Source organism: Hesperophylax consimilis, chromosome 24 (assembly GCF_061612785.1).
Source record: "Hesperophylax consimilis isolate HC1 chromosome 24, BYU_Hcon_1.0, whole genome shotgun sequence".
NCBI classification, from domain to species: Eukaryota; Metazoa; Arthropoda; class Insecta; order Trichoptera; family Limnephilidae; genus Hesperophylax; species Hesperophylax consimilis.
In genome coordinates this window covers 12,016,789-12,037,843 of record NC_142859.1, presented here as the reverse complement: position 1 = coordinate 12,037,843, position 21,055 = coordinate 12,016,789, and the positions used below count along the sequence as shown (strand labels likewise).

Sequence of the window (21,055 nt, the reverse complement as noted above, 5' to 3'; positions counted from 1 at the left end):
ATTTTTGGAACGTATTGTTCCTCCCTGCATAAATATTTTGTTTTTTGTCCACCGCAACACCCCCTGTATCTAAATTTCACATTCGGATCACGGACTGGATTGTATATGGTTTCTTTTGCAGTCACTGAAGGGTTCAACACACTATCACTTTTATAACTTAGGAGTGTAGCCCGATCACTTACAGCAGGAGTGTTTTCGGCCTGTGCTGCATCACAAAATATTGTGTCATATTGTTTCTTTCTGATGCACAGTGTATGTTTTTTATGATAGCGTCCAGCACGGCAACCACGAAATCTAATTTTACGAGTAGTATAATTATCGCGTCCAAGGTCATATAGTGATATTTTTGCGGCTAATTTAGGGTCCAAAAAAACACTTTCACTTTTGAGATGTAGTAGTGTCGCCCTGTCGTATCGGATATTGTTTACAGTCACCATAGTTCAAAGAATACCCATTATAAATCACTTGACGCATTTACACTTGACACGGTTGCTCGCTTGTCTTTCACACTGCACATGTGGCCTATTCTTTCAACCGATTTTACCGATGCTGCAGCGTTATTATGCACTTCTAGAACAACGTGGCAGATTTGAACTTAAAATATTTGAAATTTTGTATTAAAACTTGAATTAATCTCGAATCAGCGACACTAAGATTATTTTATTTTTATACATCTAACTTAAAAATTATTGCGGTTATTTTAAACTTTATCTACACCGAAAAAATTGAGAACTTCCCAAGATTTTTCAAAATAAACGCGGAGCGCTTAAAAAAGCAGCTGGCCGCCCCTTGAGCGCCTCTACATCATCATCATCATGAAGCATCGTTAACATGTGAATTTCTCTTTTGTCGTGCCATTTTAATGCCATCAGTGAATCGGAATACTGAGAAGTAATTTCCCCTTTCTTCAATTTATTGAATTTTGGCATGTTTTTACGGTTTTTTCGCACCGTTCCACATGCGTTAGTTTGGTGGTCATGCAAAAATTTAAATAATATTGGACTAGTGTACCAATTATCTACATATAATTTGTGGCCTTTACCGAGGTAGTCATTTAACATAGTGGTGACAACAGCTCCTGAAGCCCCAAGACATTGATTGTCAGTGACATCCGTCCCATCTCCACAATAAATAATTATATCTAAAATATAACCTGTCTTCGAGTCGTACAAAATAAACATTTTTATTCCAAACCGATGGCGTTTGGATGGAATATATTGTTTAAACTTAAGACGTCCTTTGAACCCTATAATACTCTCGTCAATGCAAAGATTTTCGTATGGCACCATTGTTTCTTTGAACATTTTTTGAGTGTGATTGACCAGAAGTTTAATTTTATTTAATTTGTCACCAGCAATTTGAGAATCAGGGTCTGACATATGCAGCATACTCTGCAATATCTGATTTGTTGCCATCGTCTTGCCAAATATATTACTTGTCAGAAGGGGATCTTTCGACCAGTGCTCTTCTATCTTCTGGTCATTAGCATTGTCACTGCAATCAATATGTAGAGTTCATTAACTGATGTATCTTTAAACCTGCGAAGCCGTGAATGTTCAGAAACAACTTTATTTCTAATAGTCGCTTGATAATATTTGTTTGTCTCCTTGACAATTTCGGCCATTATATTTGTATTTAGAAAGTGTTCAAAAAAATTTATTTCCGGGGAATTTTCTGATAATAATGGGGTCGCGATTATTCCAGATGGAAAATCATTAAATTGATGGATGATTGGTTTAAAATTTCCGGAATCCACAGTCCAATTTCCTGACGAAGTTCTTTGGGTAACTTCAGTCTCCATAGGCTCATCTTCATTGTCACTAAGTTGCGTTATAATATCTGAGTCATCATCACTTTCCTCAATTTCAGAGTCAATATCGAGGACGAATTCTCTTATCTCTTCTTCATTGAGATCGCGTCTTCACATATTTAGGGATATTGAAAATAAAGTTTCAAAAATGATTGTATAAAAGTACACACGAAAAGAAATATCGAACTAAATTTAAAAAAAAATACGCAAACTAAATTCTCAATTCGGGAATAAAAACTCAAGTCCACATTTCCGCCGAATATTAAAAAAACTTTTAGAACCACACCACAGAGAACGTAATAAGAACCACGTGACATCCACACACACGACGCTGCGATGGCGGGAGAATCAAACGACTGCGTTAAGAAATCTGTTGACCTTTTTTGGATGCTGCTTTTCGTAGTATAAACAATTAAAATTATCATATTTTACCAGATATGTCGCAAAGAAACAGTTCATTATATTTTACAAAATAATATTTAGCCCCATCTACCGTTAGAACTTAGAAATATCATCTTCGAAACATTCATACTGGCGATTTACGTGATACGGCGTAAATGGCAGTTGTGGCACGGATCGTTCGTACGCCGATACGCGTAAATGGCAGCGATTGGGTTAATTCTCCTACAATGTAATCAATAATGCAGGAGGTGAATACAGATGCCTCCAGTCCGGCGTGGGTTTCGTCAAACCAATATGTCATTACAGCCTTACTTGCCAAATTAAAGACGGTAAAATTATGCACACATAATTTCATCTTGTAATAAATTGCACTTGCGTTTAAATTTGGCACCAATTTGACTGCTTGCAAATCGTGAGTGAAAACGAGGCACTTTCCTTCCTTTGCCAGCTGCTTATCTTTAACTTTTTCTTCATGTGCCTTATTTTTACGTACAATGTTGTAACGTTTTAAAATCTATTGTTCTTACCTCGGTAAACCTTATGGGCTTACCTCTGTATTGGGTGTCTCAGGGGCTCTATTCCTGAATCGAGGGCGCTCGTAATCGCCGTCGAAAGTACGTACGTTGGTCGTCGTTGCTATTCCCGAAATTGGTCGAAGGTACATACTTCGACGCCAAACGTCAAAAGTCATTCCACACAACAACTACTGGGTATAACCAGTAGAAACAGGGCAGCGAGTGGTAGGTTGTTGGCGTTTCTATGGAATTGGCTGTCAAAATCTAGTCTAGCTGTCAATTTTTATTTTACCGCGCGAACGTTCGGACCCGCAAAGAGGTTTATAAAGTTATACAATCCTATTACAATTTTACAATGGCTAATTTACCAGCGATGTTGGCTACAATTCACCATGTTGAGCAAGCTGAAAACACTCATTTTGTAAATTCCTCTCCCCCTGTTCGATGAGGGTAGCGGATAGACTCTGGGAATATTCGAACCTCTGATATGCCGCAGTACGCCTCGGAGTCTGTGCGGGTAAAGGCTCAAGGGTAGGGGGTTCCACAAGGGGAGGTGTGGCCTCCAAGAGCAGCGGTTCCTCAACAGACTGCCAGCTGCTGCAGCCAGCAACAGGCTGGGGTCCTCCGAGAGATGAGAAGTCGAAGTTGACCTCCGACGGTTCGACTCCCGTGTGTCCCGTAATGAGCACCGGGTTTATGCAGTTTAAAATAAGCTCGTCAGTCGCATTGAGGCTGACTGCTGGAGCTGGTGGTCCGCCTCCTGTCCCGGCCGCATGCCGCTTCAAGGAGGCATTCTTTGTTTTTGCTTTCGACCTTAAGTCTTGCCATGTCTGAAAATATTTTTGAATTATATTAATTATTTACACAAAATATTAGTGGAAAGAGACTTTATAAGATCTTTAATTATTAAAAAAGAAGGACAACATGAAGATCACACAATTTTACTTGAATTTCGAAACAATCGGCTTTGAAGTAACATAGCCCCACTATCATTCTTTTCAATATCGTGATTTTTAACATACACATTAGGCTTAAAATGAAACACCATGTGAGCGGTGACCGGACAACTCAGAATGAAATCAACTAAACTCTTCAGAAAAGTCAATAAAGGTGGCGATAAAAATAAATAAAAAATTGGTTAAGGGCTATTTCAAAATTATTTTTTTCGTAGCTTTGACGTTTCAAAGAGGTGTTGAGTTGACTTGATTTGGCGTGAAACCCATGTGAGATGGGAGCATGGTGTTCGTTTTGTTGAAAAGAAATTTGTCATAGGCAGCGCTTCGTCTGAACGAAGCGTTAAGGTAACAAATAGACATTAAATGATTTATACACACAAATTAATGGAAATGAATTAAAACAAACCTTTCTCCAGTGTTTAAAATCTTTATTCGCTCCTGCCAGGGCATTTAGTTGATCAGCAATAGCTATCCATCTACGTCGGGATTCCGCAAATGTAAAAGTGGGTGAAAATTTCCCACTTACTAAGTCTTTATCGGAGCTTACAAGCTCAATTAAGAGTTGCTTTTGGCAATTTGTAATATGTCCCGCAGCCATTTCTGTTTTGAATAACGAATAACTGTTGTCTGTTTGACAGTCACACCATAGAAATCCCAAAAACATCAGGAACCTAGACAATATTCACAGGGGTGCCAATATAATCATCTCTTCTACCAACTTCGACCGTTCGACGCTCAAGAATACGTAAAATTGAAACATTCGAAAAAGTTAGTCGCGACGACTAGTAGTTTTTCACTCGAAGACGGCGCATACGAAAACGATTGATCGTTTAACTCCAGAATCGCAGGCCAGGTACTCCGCGGCTAGACTCAGTTCTACAGGGGTGAAGTCCTCAACTCAGTATCATTGTATTGGACAGACAGGTTTGTTAAAAGAAACATGGTTTTCGACATCAAAGTATATATTGTTGATTCTGTGGACAGATTTACAAGTAGTACAAACCCTACCTAAATTGGCTCTATTACTGATTAAGATTGTTAACGATATATGGGGAATCCGTGGTACGTTACTTGGAATTTTCCACAAAGCTGTAGCCGATTAGCGTCGAACCAGTGGTGAAGTGCGCCGACACCTGAGGCCACCTTAGCCCAGGCGTCGAACGTATCTGCAGCGAAGTCAGGTCCGTCCAGTATCCGGTCCTCCGTCAGAGCCGCAGCTTGGATTGTCCCGTACTGTATTCGGAAGGTCCAACTAGTTAGGTATTCGAGTATGTGCTCGAATCAGACTATAAAATGTTCATCACTGCACAAGCTGGTCACGATTTATACCGTTTAGACACTCGGTATGTGTTCACTAACACTCGTGGTTGGAAAGTCGTACCGGTCTGTTGTTATTATTGCGCGGGAATTTATGTTTGTTAATACATCGTGTGGTTTATGATTTACGCGCTGACCGAAATATCGCTGCGTCCCTCATTCCTTGGGCTTTCGTGCGTAACTAAGGTAACTGGGCGCTTCCTCTTCTGTTTTTATAACCTCAAGGGCCTTCGTGCGCTTGGCTCCCTTGTGGCGGTCCGGGAAGTGGCGGTGCGGAGGGGTTTCCTGTCCGAATCCTTTCGTTTTGACCGTTGATCATTCGATGGGCGCGTGTTCGCGGGGGTCCGGAAGAGGGCGGGGGTGCGGGGTTTGTTTACTTGATCCCTGTGTCGATCCGGAGGTAAGCGGTGCGGGGTTTCCTGTCTTTCGTTTTTTTGCCGTTGGTTGAATTTAATACATTACACCATCCCCCTTTTTCGGCAAAACAAAAAAAGAAAAGAAAAAAAAACTCACCTTCCTTAGAGCCAATACTTAAACCATAACTAGAAGTTAACTGCCTAAGAGCCAGCTAAAGCAAAAGTTAATTGAAAATAACTAGTTACAGACCACATAAACAAGAAGAAAACTTAAATGTTACTTATAATTAATTTACGGGTAAGTACAGAATACAGAATATAAATGTAAAGGTGTGAGTGTCCCTTTTCAAGTTTAGAATCTAAATGTGATTACTAAGGGAAATAATAATTTGTAAATAATAAAAACTAGTGAGAAAGTTGTAATGAAACCACCCAAAAAAATGTGTGAGATGGTATGCGCTGAAAGCGGTGAGAAAGTATTACAAAGCAAAAAGATTAAATAATTAGGTTGTGATGTGGCTATATTTGAAATTTATTATAAATTAGAAATTATGCAAAAGAGGGAACTCTTTACAAATCGTAATTGAGTTTTGTTATGAAAATGAACAATGATTAAGTAATTTATCTTATACAACTATGACATGGACGAATGTATGAGCCTAAGATTATCACTATTATTATTTGTTTATTCATAGGGTTTGAATAACATGAAATAAGAATAAAGCTAATAATAATTGAGAAAGTGTTACTACTTGAATTTGACCAGACTAAGGTCTAGAAATCATTGATAGTATGGTGTAATTACACAAAACAAAACAATTTTTTATACTGAAAATGATAAAAGAGAAACAATAATTTGTTTTAACTTTTATAAACTAAGGTTTATAAATTGTTACAAAAAAAAAACTATTCGCCATTGCTGAGTTTTTATACATTGGAATCATAAAATAAATTCTTGTTGCTAATAAGGGAAATAGGTGACCTAGGGGGTCGCTTATAAACATTGAGTCTCGTGAAACGGGTTATTTGGACGACTTGTCAACAAGAACCAAAAAAGAAAAACAAACAAAAAAATAATACAATTGATAGTTTTTAAGGAACTGAAAGTATCGTATAAAATGATATCACGTTATCAATGCAATAAAGGTTATAACATATAACCAATTTAATTGTCAGTTTTAATAAACTGAAATTATTACAAAAAGGTATCACGTTATTAATGCAATAAAGGTTATAACATATAACCAATTTAATTGTCAGTTTTAATAAACTGAAATTATTACAAAAAGGTATCACGTTATTAATGCAATAAAGGTTATAACATATAACCAATGTAATTGTCAGTTTTAATAAACTAAAATTATTACAAAAGGGTATCACGTTATTAATGCAATAAAGGTTATAACATGTAACCAATGAAATTGTCAGTTTTAATAAACTGAAATTATTTCAAAAAGATATCACATTATTAAACGTAATAAAGGTTATAACATATAACCAATTTAATTGTCAGTTTCAATAAACTGAAATTATTACAAAAAGGTATCACATTATTAAACGTAATAAAACAATTTATTCATGTTAAAACGAAACAGCGAAATGGACTGTTTCGACTTGGTGGTCAACTGAGTAAGGCACAATGGCTTACACTGAGCCAACAATAAAACTTCATCAAGGTAAGAATAACACCTGACAGGCGTGTGACTTTTAATTAATTGTGCATAACAGGAATACACAATTATAACAAATTCAGAGGGGACTTCCTCTGACTGAGATGGGGGTTACCCCTGTACATATATTTTGAATAATCTTATGATTACAATTAGGCATAACATTGACAAGAAAATGTCCTTCTGGACTAATCTTCAATACCTATTAATTATATTATCGCGCTTCCTCAGTGTTGGCCTCTGTGTTTCCTCCCTCCTACAACATGGGACTCTTCAAGACCCATGTTCACTCCTTCCTCTCCACAAAAAGACCCTCCACACAGCATCCCCAAAGATGACATAGGCCCTGAGGGAAATTATTTTCTTCAGGGCCTCCTGTGTGGAGTTAATATATAAAAAAAGTAATCTTATGATTACAAATTAGGCATAACACTGACAAGAAAATGTCCTTCTGGACAAATCTTCAATACCTATTAATTATGCAGAGTAAACAGTCTATCCGTGTATGCAAGATTCTGCTTCGTGTCACGTCCGGGTATTATCACTTCTGTGATTATGTCTTTACGTTTAAAAATAATGAGAATTACGAGGGGAAGTGGTGGGATAGAAAAATAATTTTAAAAAATTGAGCGCCAACATGTCTTTTAACGTTATTTATGTTATTATTAATTTACGTTTCTTTTCTTTTATTTCTAACTGGTTATGGAAGACATGTAAACCATTACAAAACTTTAAGCTTGTTATAGTAGATTCGTAGATTATTGAAGTGAGATTTATGGGAAAGAGGGAGAAAGAAAAAAAAATAGTATACCGAAGTTTCACAAACCGCTTGACAATTGGGTCCTTATTGCAGTGGCTTTGTGAACGTAATGCATGATAGCCAACGTCAATTTGTCTCATCGCGAGGCGTGCACTCCTTTATCTGACGTGACAAACAGACTTGCCAGAGACCATACATACGATTTGATACTATGAAAAAGCTATATTTCGTACCATGCTTATGACACGCATATTTTATCTAAATCATTATCGTGGTAAAAGGTGGGAAAATTAAAATTGAAGTAAGCGAGGCGTTTATGGTATTTTATTATTTTTTTAAGGGGATTCTGATTTAATTATATCTTTCACGTGAAATCTTCCTATGTACTTATCGTTCATGTCCGCTAGACAATAGTGTCTGAGATTTTTTTAATAACCTTGCTGCGAGCTGCCAATTTTGCGGAAAAAAACATACTCTTATCCGATTGAACGTTATTTTTCCTCCAAACGATTTCTCCGATTTTATAATGTACTATTTTATGACGGAGATTATACCTGTTTGCGTTTTGCTGGTAAGCTTTCGTTAAGGCATTCGCGACCAAGTCGTAAATAGCGATCATTTCCTGTAGGTTGGAAGCGCGTGCATCGGTCGGGTTTCCATGTGATATGGGTTCGAAACCGTGTAGTAAGAAGAAAGGTGAAAATCCCGCTGCTAGGTTTACGTAACTGTTTAGAGCGGATTGTATGATAGGTAGGTATTTACTCCAATTGCGATGATCGTTATTCACTAATGTTGCAAGTGAGGTTCCGATGGTTTGGTTGTACCGTTCGACTACGTTGTTCATGGGGGTGTAATAGGTATTGTAGTATAAGTCGGGTACACCGTATCTAGCAAGGAACTCTTTAAATTCTTTACTGATAAATTGCCGGCCGTTGTCCATTATTATCGTTCTTGGTACCGAGAAAGGAATGAAAATATTATTTTCTAGCAAGTTTATTATTGCTTTGGAAGTAGGGTTTCTCAGTGAAAATAACCAGACAAATTTAGTAAATACGTCGACAACACTTAAAATATGTAACTTGTTGTCGTAACTTTTGGGAAACGGATCTATTAAATCTATACTCAAGGATTGAAAGGGTCTATCTGTATTTTTTGGTTTAGACATAAAACCTATAGGGGGTTTGGTAGAATGTTTATAAGCTTTGCATGTGAGACAGTTTGCGACAAACTTTTTAACATCTGTATACATGCCGGGCCAATAATTTTTAAGGGCCAGTTTTTTGAATGATTTAAAAGTACCCGGGTGAATGGAATTATTAGCCGTGTGTATGTTGGACATGATACGTGTTCTGTCTTCTATTGGCGGAACTAGTTTCCACTCAAAGTCTGCTAGCAATGAGGATTCTGCTTTACAGTGCTTGTAAAGTTGGTTGTTCTGTATAGTATAGTTGGGAAACTTTTGAGGATTATCAGAGCAGCCTTTAAATATTTTTAAGTACCATTCGTCATTCGTGATAGGTGTTACGATCGGTACTGTAACGCTGGCGATCTCGATTCTAGATAGGGCGTCGGGCACGACATGAATAATAATAATAATTGGATAATTTGTAGAGCGCCGTTTTTGTGAAAAATCACCTCAAGGGCGCTGTACAATTTATTTCCTAGGATCTACATTTGTTATTTAGAAAAGATACCAAAACATACTTACCTGGCAAGTCACTTCCGACAAACACACTTATATTAAAAAGTTTATGCTTATAAAAGATAAAACTGCACGCAGAGGACACTATATCGAAAAACACTGGTCATCGCATGACCTTAAGTCTGCTATAGTTTTTATTTAAAAAGCCTACAAATTGTTAGTTGTTATCTTTTTTATTTATTTATTTTTTATTATTATTTATTTTATTTTTAGTATTTTTTACATTTTGTTAATTTAAATTGCCGTCGACTGTGAAAGTGGAGGTTTCTGAAATTATGGATACGACTGTCTGAAAAGGTGCGTTTTAAGTTTAGACCTAAATTCTGTCGAGTCTGCGATCATTCTCAAATCATGTGGCAGTCCATTCCAGGCTTTAGGTCCTGACACGGCGAAAGCACGCTCACCGAACTTAGTATCTGGTGTGCGCTTTGGTTCCTTCAACCTTCCGATAGCTGATGACGTTGCTGACCTAAGGGTTGACTGTCGGTAATTGGAATCTTCTGGAATACACAATTCTGATAAGTAAGCCGGAGCCATTCCGTTAAGTGACTTAAATACCATCCAGCATACCTTGAACTGGATTCTTTCAGGACATTTGAGCCAGTGCAGATTTTTGAGATGCTCTGAAATGTGGGAGTATTTAGATACTCCGGTGATAAGCCTTGCCGCGGCATTGAAAACGGATTGTAATTTGTTGATTTGACATTTGGGGAGACTTGCATATATTCCGTTGCAATAATCTAGACGTGAAACAACATAGGAATTGACTAGCAATTTAGTCGCCTCTGTTGGCAGGTTTCTCCGCACTGCTTTAATTTGCCTTAATTGAAAGAACCCCGTGCTTACAGTTCTGTTCACCTGAGTTTTAAGGGAAAAATTAGCGTCCAGATTGACACCCAGTAATTTGATGCACGTTTTTGGAGTGATGTCACTTCCTGAAATGGTTATTGGGGAGTTTTCAATGTTATGCTGACGTCTGCTTGTAGCAGTTGCTAACATATGGATAAACCACCTGGAATCGAACCAGGTTAATAATTGGCTAGCTCAGTAAAATGGTAAAGCAGATGACTCGTGTACAATCAGGGGGAGCAGCTTCTTTAATCATCAGCTCGTCCATCGGTTAGGAGGTTGGAAAGGTTAACACACAATAATTACACATGAGTAGAAAGGCACAAGGTATATTAATCCTCTCGAGAAATACAGGGTTGACATAGATCTCCACTCTCTCTCTCTCTCAATTGGCGACCGGATGAAGCGTGGATTTTACATGAAGTTAGCTATTGAACACAAGAAAGGGTATGCCGAGAAAGCTTACGGTTTTCCAAGTTTTGATGATGATGTCGGCCAGACGTATCGAGCTGGTAATGGCCCGCGTCTCCAAGAGCGGTGGTACTGTTGAGGTGATGATGTGCACTCGGAATTTACCCGGAAACGAGACTCCATTGAGTTTAGTTCGAGCCGAGATAATAAACATGATTGGAAATTGGTGGCGAAATGCATCTAGTTAGGAAACTGGAACGAGATCGCGTCCGATGTCGCGTAATTATGCAAGCCATGTCCGCGTGTAGTTTGCCTCCGCGAGCGACAATGCTGCTACGATCAAGGTCGGTTCTGGACTGCGGAAGCGCGGCGAGTGCCGACCCGTGTTGAGCTGTGAGCACTCTGGGTGGTCCGTGCCGATCACGCGGCGCTGTGTGTCGTTTGTCACGTACACCGCGACTGTTTGCATGGGGAAAGTGGGGTTAAAGTGTGCATCCTTTTTATAGGGTGACTTGTATTACGTAACACAGTCCACAGAAACTCAGTCTTTGTGGGATTCAGTTTCAATCTATTTGAGGTCATCCAGCGAGTAATTGCTTCTATACACTCAGTTATACGAATTTTTAGACTGTTTATTTCTTCTGGTAAGCAGTAAAAATAAACTTGCTGGTCATCAGCGTAGCAGTGAGATAGAAGGCCAAATGATTCGATTATTTTAGCGACATAATTTGTGAAGAGGATGAAGAGTAGTGGGCCCAGAACGGACCCTTGGGGTACTCCAGATGAAAGGGTTGCATAATTTGATTGTTTTTTTTTCCCACTTTTACGGCTTGTAAACGGTTGGCCAGGTACGATGTCAGCCAGGTCTTAACATCACAGTTTAAACCAAATGATTCATCTAATCGTTTAATAAGAAAGTCATGGTCAATCGTGTCAAATGCAGCACTCATGTCCAAGACTGAAAGAAGTGCCAGTTTACCCGACTCAATGGCAGTAGTTATGTCCGACAAAACCCGGTTTCTGTGGAGTGGAACCGTCTATATGCAGATTGGTATTTAGTTAATAATTCATTTGAATTTAAGTGACATATGACCTGTGAGGCAGCGATTTTTTCTAATATTTTTGATATAAAAGGCAGATTTGAAACGGGTCGGTAATTTGAAAGATCTTCAGCGTCCAGTTGTGGTTTTTTTAATAATGGAGTTACGATAGCTGATTTAAGGAATTTTGAAAATTCACCCGTGCTAAGTGACTTATTGAAAAGATGAACTAAAAAGGGAGCAATTTCATTGCAACACTTTTTCAGTAGCCACGTTGGAATAGGGTCGAGCGAACACTGCTTGTTCGGTGAAGTAAGAATTAATTTCCTTACTTCTTCGAGGGATGTATGTTTGAAGGCAGAAAGGTTTTCTCTATTGCATTTAGTAAAATACGGTGGTGGAGCGTAGGTTGTTAGGGCTCGTATTAACTCAATTTTTTCAAGAAAAAACTTGGAGATGATTTCCGGAGCTATGTCGATTGGTGGACGACGTTAAATTTGTATTGGGACAGTCTTGTGGCCCACCTTGCCAATTTGCCTGATGGATTTTGGAGAGATAACAACCACTTCAAGCTAGAATGATCCGTTATCACAGTAAATTCGGAACCCTCGACATATTCTCTAAAATGGTATACCGAGTCTAAGATTGCTAATAGTTCCTTTTCCGTTGTACTGTAGTTTTTCTCCGCTTTGTTAAGGCTTCTTGAGTAATACGCTACAGGGTGTTCTCCGTCAGGAAACACCTGTGATAGACATGCTCCTATGGCGAAATTGGAGCAGTCACACTGTACAATAAATGGTCGTTTGAAATCCGGGCAAGCCAGGACTGGTGCTGAAAAGAGAGCTTGTTTGAGAGATTCGAAAGCTGAAGTGCATTCGTCGGTCCATAAATATTTTGAATTGCGTTTATTACCGCCCGTCAATCTAGTTAAGGGTGATGCTATCTTGGAAAAATTGTTGATAAATCTGCGATAGTAGCCGCATAATCCTATAAAAGATTTTACCTGAGTCGCGTTTTGAGGTTGGGGGAATTTTTTGATAGCTTCGATTTTGCCTGGATCGGTGCGGAGGCCGTCGCAGTCGACTATAAATCCTAGGTATTTCAGTCTGGACTTGCAAAATTCTGACATTTTGAAATTGATTGTTAGGCCCGCGTACTTAAGACGTTCATGAATGCGATTTAGCAAGTACATATCGCTCATTTGCGACAAGAACGTGACAAAGTAAAAATCTCAATTTGTGATAAAACGCATTTGAAAGTTTAAAATGCCTGTAACTTTTTAATTTTTATGTTTAGACTATTCAGCTCAATACAACATAACTTCAAGGTTTTCGTTTTTTTGGATCAAATTGCATTCAGACCTTTATGTCAGTTATTAAATTTATTATGATTATTTATTTAAAAAAGGGTCCTCCTTGTTGCGTTATTCTTGTAAAAAATTTGCAGTATTGCAAAACAAACAGATATGTACCGTTTTTCTTGAAAAAAAATTGAATAAAAATCTAAACCTTTACAAGTTATGTCGTATTGTTACGTTTTTATTGATAATTTGTAATATAAATGTATGGAACATTTTAATTAAGACACGTTTCTGTCGTAGAAATCTCTGTATTTTTTGTATTTTATTTTACAAAATGAAAGATATTTTAGCGAAGTTATTGTGTAACTTTCGCTGAAATACAAGTAATAATCACATTTAAAAAAATATTATAATTATAACCAGACACTAATATCTGTAGTTTTACTTTTACTCACAACTGTTAGCAATTATAACGTTATTAAATATTTAGGAATGCCAGGAAGGCATTTCTGAATTCACAGTTCACTTAACAATAATAAAATCTGAGTAAATGAAATAAAAAACTTAACACTTAAATCTACAAAAATTCGTAAAAAGGTCTGTAGTACCTTGGAATGTGGTTTTTGTTGATCAGTTCCATTAGATCAGCCTTCTTTCTTTCAGCTATTCCGGGTTTAGTTGTGTAGGCTTTTTTAACCTCAATATCAATGTCTTTTTTCTTCTTTATGACTATAGCTCTTTTAAACTCCTCTTCTGCGTATGAGTTTTTGTAATAAATTGCCCGAACATCATCCTTTATGACTTTTATCATCTTGACTTCACTGATTTTGACTGGAACGTTTTCGTCATCTTTTTGTATTGCAAAAGACATTAAACTGCATACATTCTTCCAGTCATAAAAATCTTCAAAGCACATTTCGTTCACTCGGAATGGCTCACTCTTTTTACGAGCAGATTTGATAGCACTGATGAATGCATCGGGCGTGTACATAGGTCCTCTTCGCAATTCTCTTCGCACTTGTCTTTCTATTTGTGAGTGTGCCGAATCCCCTTCATTTTGGGTATGTCCTCTGATTAAATATTTGTGTGTTATTGACTTTATATTTGGAAATTTCAGAACCGCGAAAAGGTACATGGCCACCATAAATTTGTTTTTTTGTTGGCCAGCACAGTTATCAGAATAAAATACTACATTCATATTATTATCTTCGGTACCGTCTGATATCTGCTCGAGATACTTAAATACACACGTACCTATTTCGTTCACACCTCTGCTTGCATTTGCTTCATCCCATACATAACATTCTACAGTATTCTTCTGGACGTCGTATACTGTGAGATTGAGTACATTCAATTTGGATTTGTAGTAAAACACGGATATCTCGCCTTTCGGACACTGAAATACCGCTTGCAAATCATATACGCATACTGTCAGTTCTTCGTTTTTCTTGTCTTTTTCTTTTTCTAATCGTGATAGCGTCTTCTCTTCATGATGTTTTTCATAAGCGTCCTTTTTAGCTTCTTTTTCTTCGGGTGATGAATTTTTAAACGCTTCGCATACGTCACACATATCTTTTTTTGGTGTAAAAAATGATAAGTTGTGCTCTTGAGTAAAAATCCGGTAGAACATTACATAGTTGATGAAAGGAATTTTCTTTTCCTTACAGATTTCGACGTAATCGTGGTACAGATCAGCAATGGTTTTGCTTCCATCAATGAAGTTTCTTCTTGAATGGGCTCGTGTATAGTGAGATTCAATTTTGGGTATTGAATCTATGAACTGCTTGGCTCCTGTAAGTTTTTAGATTCTCACGGCCAAAAGCATTTTTGTTGTTTGTTTTTGGGGTGTTATGCCGTGTTGCGCTAACTCCTTCTTTAGCCGACGTTTCGGACAGCGTTGCAGTGTCCATCATCAGGGCAGATCCGGTAGATCCGAAGATGTTCACACATCTTCGGATCTACCGGATCTGCCCTGATGATGGACACTGCAACGCTGTCCGAAACGTCGGCTAAAGAAGGAGTTAGCGCAACACGGCATAACACCCCAAAAACAAACAACAAAAATGCTTGGCTCCTTCTTTAATATTATCGTTAATTTTTTGGTTGCTTTCCATGTCGTCCACGGTTATCTGTCATCAATGAAATATTTGTTTCCTTATTTTTCTTGCTTAATGCAGTTGTTATTGGGCGATTATTGATACAAAGCGTATTCTTGAAAAACACCTTGCACACTCTATATTTTTTCCCCTTCGAAATCAAATAAAAAGCATTATTAGTTCGCTTTGGTTCAATAACCTTTCCTTCATCATCGAATTTGACATAACGATTTGCTGGAATGGCTTCTTCAACGGATGCAGCAATGAAACTCCATTGCTTCTCAATCTCTCCTAAATTCCAGTAATCTTTCAGTATTTCACGGCGTTGTTCTTCGGAAAAAAAAATTTGACACTTGAAAATGCAGGTTTCCTTACAGGGTTCTCTTAGTTGACGGGGCGGAACAGTTTTTTGTGATGCTTTTGATTCGTAGGACTGTCCTGCATTTCTTAACTGTTTAGTAATGTTTTTTTCCATTTTTCTTTATTCAGTGGTCTTTTTTTTCCTTTTTTTGTAGGTGTAGGGTCTTCATTTGTGCTAATCTGTACATCTGCAGGTGGTGGTTGATTTTTAGGTGCAATTGCTTCATTAAATGGTCTTTTTTTTGCTTTTTTAGCAGGTGTTGTTTCTTCATTGGTGCTCATCTGTATGTCTGCAGTCGGATATCTATTTTCAGATACAAACGTTTCTCTTTCTGTGGGCACGATGCTTGCAATAGCATCCAGCATTTTTTCTTGTCTCATTCTATCATCATTTCCTGTCATCATTTGTTTAGCTGTGTTATCTATTTCTTCATTTAAAATCGTATTTTGCATTATATTTGTTGCGTTCTCATTTTTTTGTTTATCATCAGTCTGTATAGTACGTATATCAGTCTTATTAGAATTTTCGTTGTCGTCCATAATTATATCTTCATCTTCACCTTCACTAGAACTCTCAATTCTTCGTTGATCTTGAACTAATTCGTAGTCAGGATCCTTCACTGAGTCGTCAGAGTCTTCAATAATTGATGGTATTGATGATGAAGAAGTGCTGCTGCTCAAAGAACTAGTCGAGTCGCAACGAGGCCGGTTACATTGCAGTTGTTGTTCTTCCGGTGCTGATTCACATGGTGAATGTTCATTAATTCTTCGGGCAAGATTTACAATCTTCCTAGACCGTGATTCCATCTGAAAAATAAATTGTAATTACACAATGTTTTTATCATTTATAATGCAACATTGTAAGCTATCCGTTGTAAAAATTTATTATTTTTTATCAAGAATGTGTTAACTTGAGATAACCAATATTAAGATCAAACATTTTGTACTTTTATTATCAACTGTAACGGAACATCTTAAATTAACCAACTAAAAACATTGTTTATTTCAGCAACAACGGTACAATCCTATGTAAACCATAGCATGCGATTACTATTTTTACTACAATAATGACCCACATACAAAATGTCCCGTTATAGCTGCAAAAATAAATCACTAAAAAAACAAAAAGCCGTATTTACCTTTCATCAAAACCGTGACACCATGAGCTGTTACGTTTTTGCCGCAATCGGGCAGCACTTTCCTCCTCAAGCGAGCGGCGACAACTGACGTGAACCGATCTTGCATTAAACTTAAGGGCGGAAAGAGATGGCGCTAAACCGATAGTCGCCGACCTTTTCCCTCATTACTCGGTTATTATTGGCGCTAGAAATATCGCGTTTCAGCAGCAAGTAGAGCGCGATGCGCCGGATTCTACTGTATCATTATTCCATAACGATACACATTTTCGTTAACACGTTCTTGTCGCAAATGAGCGATATGTGATTCGAAGTCTTCTGATATGGCTATGAGATCGTCTAGGTATCCGAATACGTGAGAATCGAATTCTGGGCCGAATAAGGTGTCAATCAATTTTTGTTGCTCCGCTGAAGCGTTACGGATTCCGAATGGGACCCTTTTAAACATAAAGCTACCACGTCCGGGGACTACGAAACTCGTCTTTTCGCAAGAATTCTCGTCGAGGGGAATCTGCCAATAGGCCCGGCTGAGGTCTATTGAGGAGATGTAGCGGGCATTACGTAGATTGTTTAGAATCGTTCTCGCGTACGGAAGAGGATAAAAAATTGGTGAAGTGGCTGCGTTTAAACGACGACTATCGAGACAAAGCCTGGCTGATCCGTCTTTTTTTGGTACCAGTATGACTGGGTTGGACCATGCTGATGAACTCTTGGTTATTACATTGAGGGCCAGCATTTCGTCGACCTCTTTGTTAAGTTGAGCCAGACGGACCGGCGATAGTGGGTAGTACCTTTGTCTTATCGGTGGTCCTTCTGTTTTAATAGTATGTGTTACCAGATGAGTGACACCCAACCCGCATTTTTCAAAGGAAATGTACGGGACGGCACTGTAGTCGCCGGCCGTACAGACGATGTAGCGGGAATGGCCGGCTGGCCGCTTCGACGCCTTGGAAGAAAAGTCGGGAAAAAGGAGGGAGCATGTGGGAAAAGGGAAAAATGTGGGGGAAATGGGGAAAAATATGAGGAAAGGGAAAATGGGGAAAAATATGCCCGGGTCATATTTTATTTTTAGATATTTATGTGAGTTTGCACAAATTTACATATAGATATTTAAAGGGAAGCTTTGCATAATATTCGATTTTGTGCAAACGGCGAGTTTTGTAAAGGAAACTGCGTTTGCACAATTTCAAACTTCATGCAAGTCATCCATGTTTTTGTACAAATTTAGGTATTTTAATTTATAAGAGGGTATTTGGGGTGTCAAGCCTTTGTTTTTTGTCTATAATGATGACTGCTTGACCCTGTGGTTTTATTTATTAATCAATTTTGCAGATACGATTTACAGATTTTTTATACAAGTTTTAGAAAGAATTTGTTGCATAAATTCGAAGATGCGCAGAGGTAAGTTTGTAAAGGAACTACCTCTGCGTAAATTCAAATTTATGCAAATTAATTTAAAGTTGGTCGAGGTACAACGTCCGGTACAATTCTCCCCCCGGTGCAGTCACGGCTGCGCCTAGCGGTCCGGACGTGTAGGTCGTCGGCGTCTTCGACGTCCGGTTCCCCTGGGCCGCTGGGGGTTGTGGCTCCCATGCGGCATCCGTGGTCCGGGTGCTGTCGAGGGCGGTGCTGGTGCTGGTGCTGGTGAACTCCGTTGTTTGTTTTGTATTGTTTACTTTTCCCCAATAGGGGTTGGACAACGGGCCTCGTCCCCGCATGCACTGCTGGAGCTTCTTTTAATTTCTTGTTTTTACCGGGGGACTCCGCCAGTCACCTGCGCCACCCCTGAGGAGCGTTGGTGATCAGAGGGGTGACTGTGCGGATTGGGGTAACCTCCACCCTGCCTCCGACCTCCTGACGCTTCTTTCCCCTAGGTTCTTTAGGGTTTATCCCTCTTTTTCCCATGCTTATCTTCAGGGCACCACCGGGTGGTCGGCTAAGGGGTGTGGAAGTCCTGACCTGCACCAGTCACCCCAACCACCACCAATCTCTCAACAGGACTGCCAGACGTGGCTCGGCGAAACTCCCCCGTCACTCTATTATTTCACTTTGTTCTTTTTGTGCTTACAGGTACTGGAGTGTGGGTTCCCTCCACCAACTATTTGCCTGAAACTTGTTACTTGATTGTTTGATGCTTATTGTTCTGTGTTGTCTTTGGATTAATACCTGTAAGCGCTCGCATACCGCTTCCTAACACCGTATGCGGGGACATTGAAGGTCTAGCTTCATTTATATACTTTGTAGAGCCGTTTATTCAAAAATTAGATTCATGCGAGAGCTCCGAAGGGGTGACCATAAGTCACCTATACCGGGGTGGGACAGGGCGGGTGTAACCTTCAATGGTGCTGGTGCCGGTGCGGGCGCTGGTGATGGTGCCGGTGCGGGCCCTGAACCTCCAGAACATATCGGCGAGTTGTTGGCTGATACGCCACTGGCGACGGAGACATGCCTCCTCCTCTTTGCTGTCGTAGAGCGACAGATGTGGGCGGTTCCCGGCAGACCCCATGAGGAAGTGATTTGGGGTGAGGGGCTCTTCGTCCCGCGGGTCGACAGAGACATGAGTCAGTGGCCGATTGTTGACCACAAACTCAGCCTCTGCCAATGCTGTGCGCAGGGTTTCCTCCCTTGGCGCCCTCTCCTTTAAGGTGGCGCTCAGGGCTCGTTTCACCGAGCGCACCAACCTTTCCCAGGCTCCCCCCATGTGGGGACTGAGGGGGGTGATGAAGCGCCACTCGATGCCCTTGGTAGCCATGGCGTCCGTCATCCTGTCATCCTGCTGCAGGGCTGCCGTGGCATCCTGAATTTCCGCGTCCGCACCACGGAAGTTCGTCCCGTTGTCCGAGTACAACACCTTGAGCTGACCTCTTCGGGCGGTCATCCGTTGTAAGGCCATAATCGCCGAGTCGGCAGACAGCGAGACCGCTAGCTCCAGATGGATGGCGCGGGTGGAGAGGCAGGTGAACATGGCTCCATAGCGCTTCTCCCGATGTCTGCCGACGGTGACCTCCAATGGCCCGAAGTAGTCCAGTCCGCAGTGTGTAAAGGGGCGGACGTGGTGAGCCAGGCGGGTCGGCGGGAGAACCTCCATCAGTGGAGGAGAGGGCTTGCTCCGTCGTAAGCGGCAGGTGGGGCAGTCGTGGCTGTAGCTTCATCTATTTCGCCCAACCTGTTGGACACGAACGCAGAGTACGTGCGCGGATCGGTGCGTAACCAGCACAGCACTGTGGTCGAGTCCGTCCAGAAGATGGTTGAAGCTATCCTCGCTTGGCTCTCCAACCGGATGGTTCTGGCCAATCTAGCCGCCATGAGTGCGGACTGCAGCTCAAGGCGGGGTATTGATAGCGGCTTGAGAGGTGCCACCTTGCATTTGCTGGCGATGAAGGTGGCTTTTAGGGCGCCCTGCACTTCCTCCACGAAGTAGGCGATGGCACAGCAAGCTTGCTCCGAGGCGTCGCAGAAGAGGTGCAGGGTCACGCTGCTTGTCCTCTGTCGGAGCGACCGTCGTGGGATGGAGACGCTGCTTTCCTGGAGCAGGCTCATCCAGTCCCTCCAGCGTTCGGCGTGCTCCGAGGTGATGTGGTCGTCCCATCCAACGCTCGAACGCCACACGGCTTGCAGTAGGATCTTCGACCGTATGGTGAGGCAGGAGACGAAGCCCACCGGGTCGAAGATCTTCATCACGATGGAGAGGAGCTGCCGCTTTGTAGGCCGTGTGGCTTCTTCTGGACTGTCCGCTTCCAGGAAAGTGTAGATGAAGCGGTCGGTAGATGGGTCCCACACCAGTCCCAGGACCCTCTCAGTCTCGCTGCTCCCGCTGCTGATTGCTACCGTGGAGGTGGCGCGGTCTTCAGGGGGTACATCGGCGATGGCGTCCAGGCTGTTTGAGGCCCAGTTCGTAAGGTGGAACCCTCCCTTTGCAAAGAGGGCCCTTACGTCTCGGACTAGGGCAGCAGCTTCGTCAGGGTTGTCCACTGCGTCCAGGTAGTCGTCCATGTAGAACCGTGAACGAATGGCTGCTGATTAAATTAAATAATAATTTCCTTAATAATTTTTTAGTCCCATCGCTATCGTCGACCCCCGGTAGTTTGGAAAAAAAACATACAGATGGTCTTGGTTTCCTTATTTTGATACTGGTACGAGTGAGTGGTGGAGGCACTGGGATTTTTTTCTTTGTAACTTCTGCAAATTAAAGGCTAGCCTCTGTTGCATCAGCCACACGGCGCATTACTGGACCCAGATCTGACTCAAGCTGTTGAATTTTGTCCAGCAGCTGTTTTGTATAATTTTCGGCCATTGTTTTCTCGGCCTGCAAGACCTTGATATTAGCTAGGGCCGAATTAAGGTCTCCTCTAAGCTCTTCCTTCTCCAGCAAAAG

At 40.5% G+C, this 21,055-nt stretch overlaps 2 protein-coding genes across 2 annotated transcripts; both read right to left on the bottom strand.

Moving 5' to 3' along the window:
• Positions 1-8,493: 8,493 nt before the first annotated feature.
• Positions 8,494-19,768, bottom strand: LOC149411923 (uncharacterized). Its single transcript, XM_089646276.1, has 3 exons — positions 19,015-19,768; positions 16,048-16,281; positions 8,494-14,879 (listed from the first exon to the last, which is right to left on the bottom strand). Exons 1-3 carry the CDS (start codon positions 19,766-19,768, stop codon positions 13,666-13,668), a joined length of 2,202 nt encoding a protein of 733 aa, XP_089502402.1. The 3' UTR covers positions 8,494-13,665.
• LOC149411922 (uncharacterized) lies at positions 19,768-20,673 on the bottom strand. Its single transcript, XM_089646275.1, has one exon. The coding sequence runs from the start codon at positions 20,671-20,673 to the stop codon at positions 19,768-19,770; it is 906 nt and encodes a 301-aa protein (XP_089502401.1).
• Between the last annotated feature and the right edge of the window lie 382 nt (positions 20,674-21,055).

Excerpts from the sequence above, each read along its gene's own strand:
- LOC149411923 (XM_089646276.1), bottom strand. The coding sequence starts at position 19,768 with ATGGAGGTTCTCCCGCCGACCCGCCTGGCTCACCACGTCCGCCCCTTT. Across the intron at positions 16,282-19,014 it reads CGGCACCAGCACCATTGAAG|CACCGGAAGAACAACAACTG; the intron begins GTTACACCCGCC and ends CATGTGAATCAG. Across the intron at positions 14,880-16,047 it reads TTCTAATAAGACTGATATAC|GAGCCAAGCAGTTCATAGAT; the intron begins GTACTATACAGA and ends AAAAACTTACAG.
- LOC149411922 (XM_089646275.1), bottom strand. The coding sequence starts at position 20,673 with ATGGACGACTACCTGGACGCAGTGGACAACCCTGACGAAGCTGCTGCC.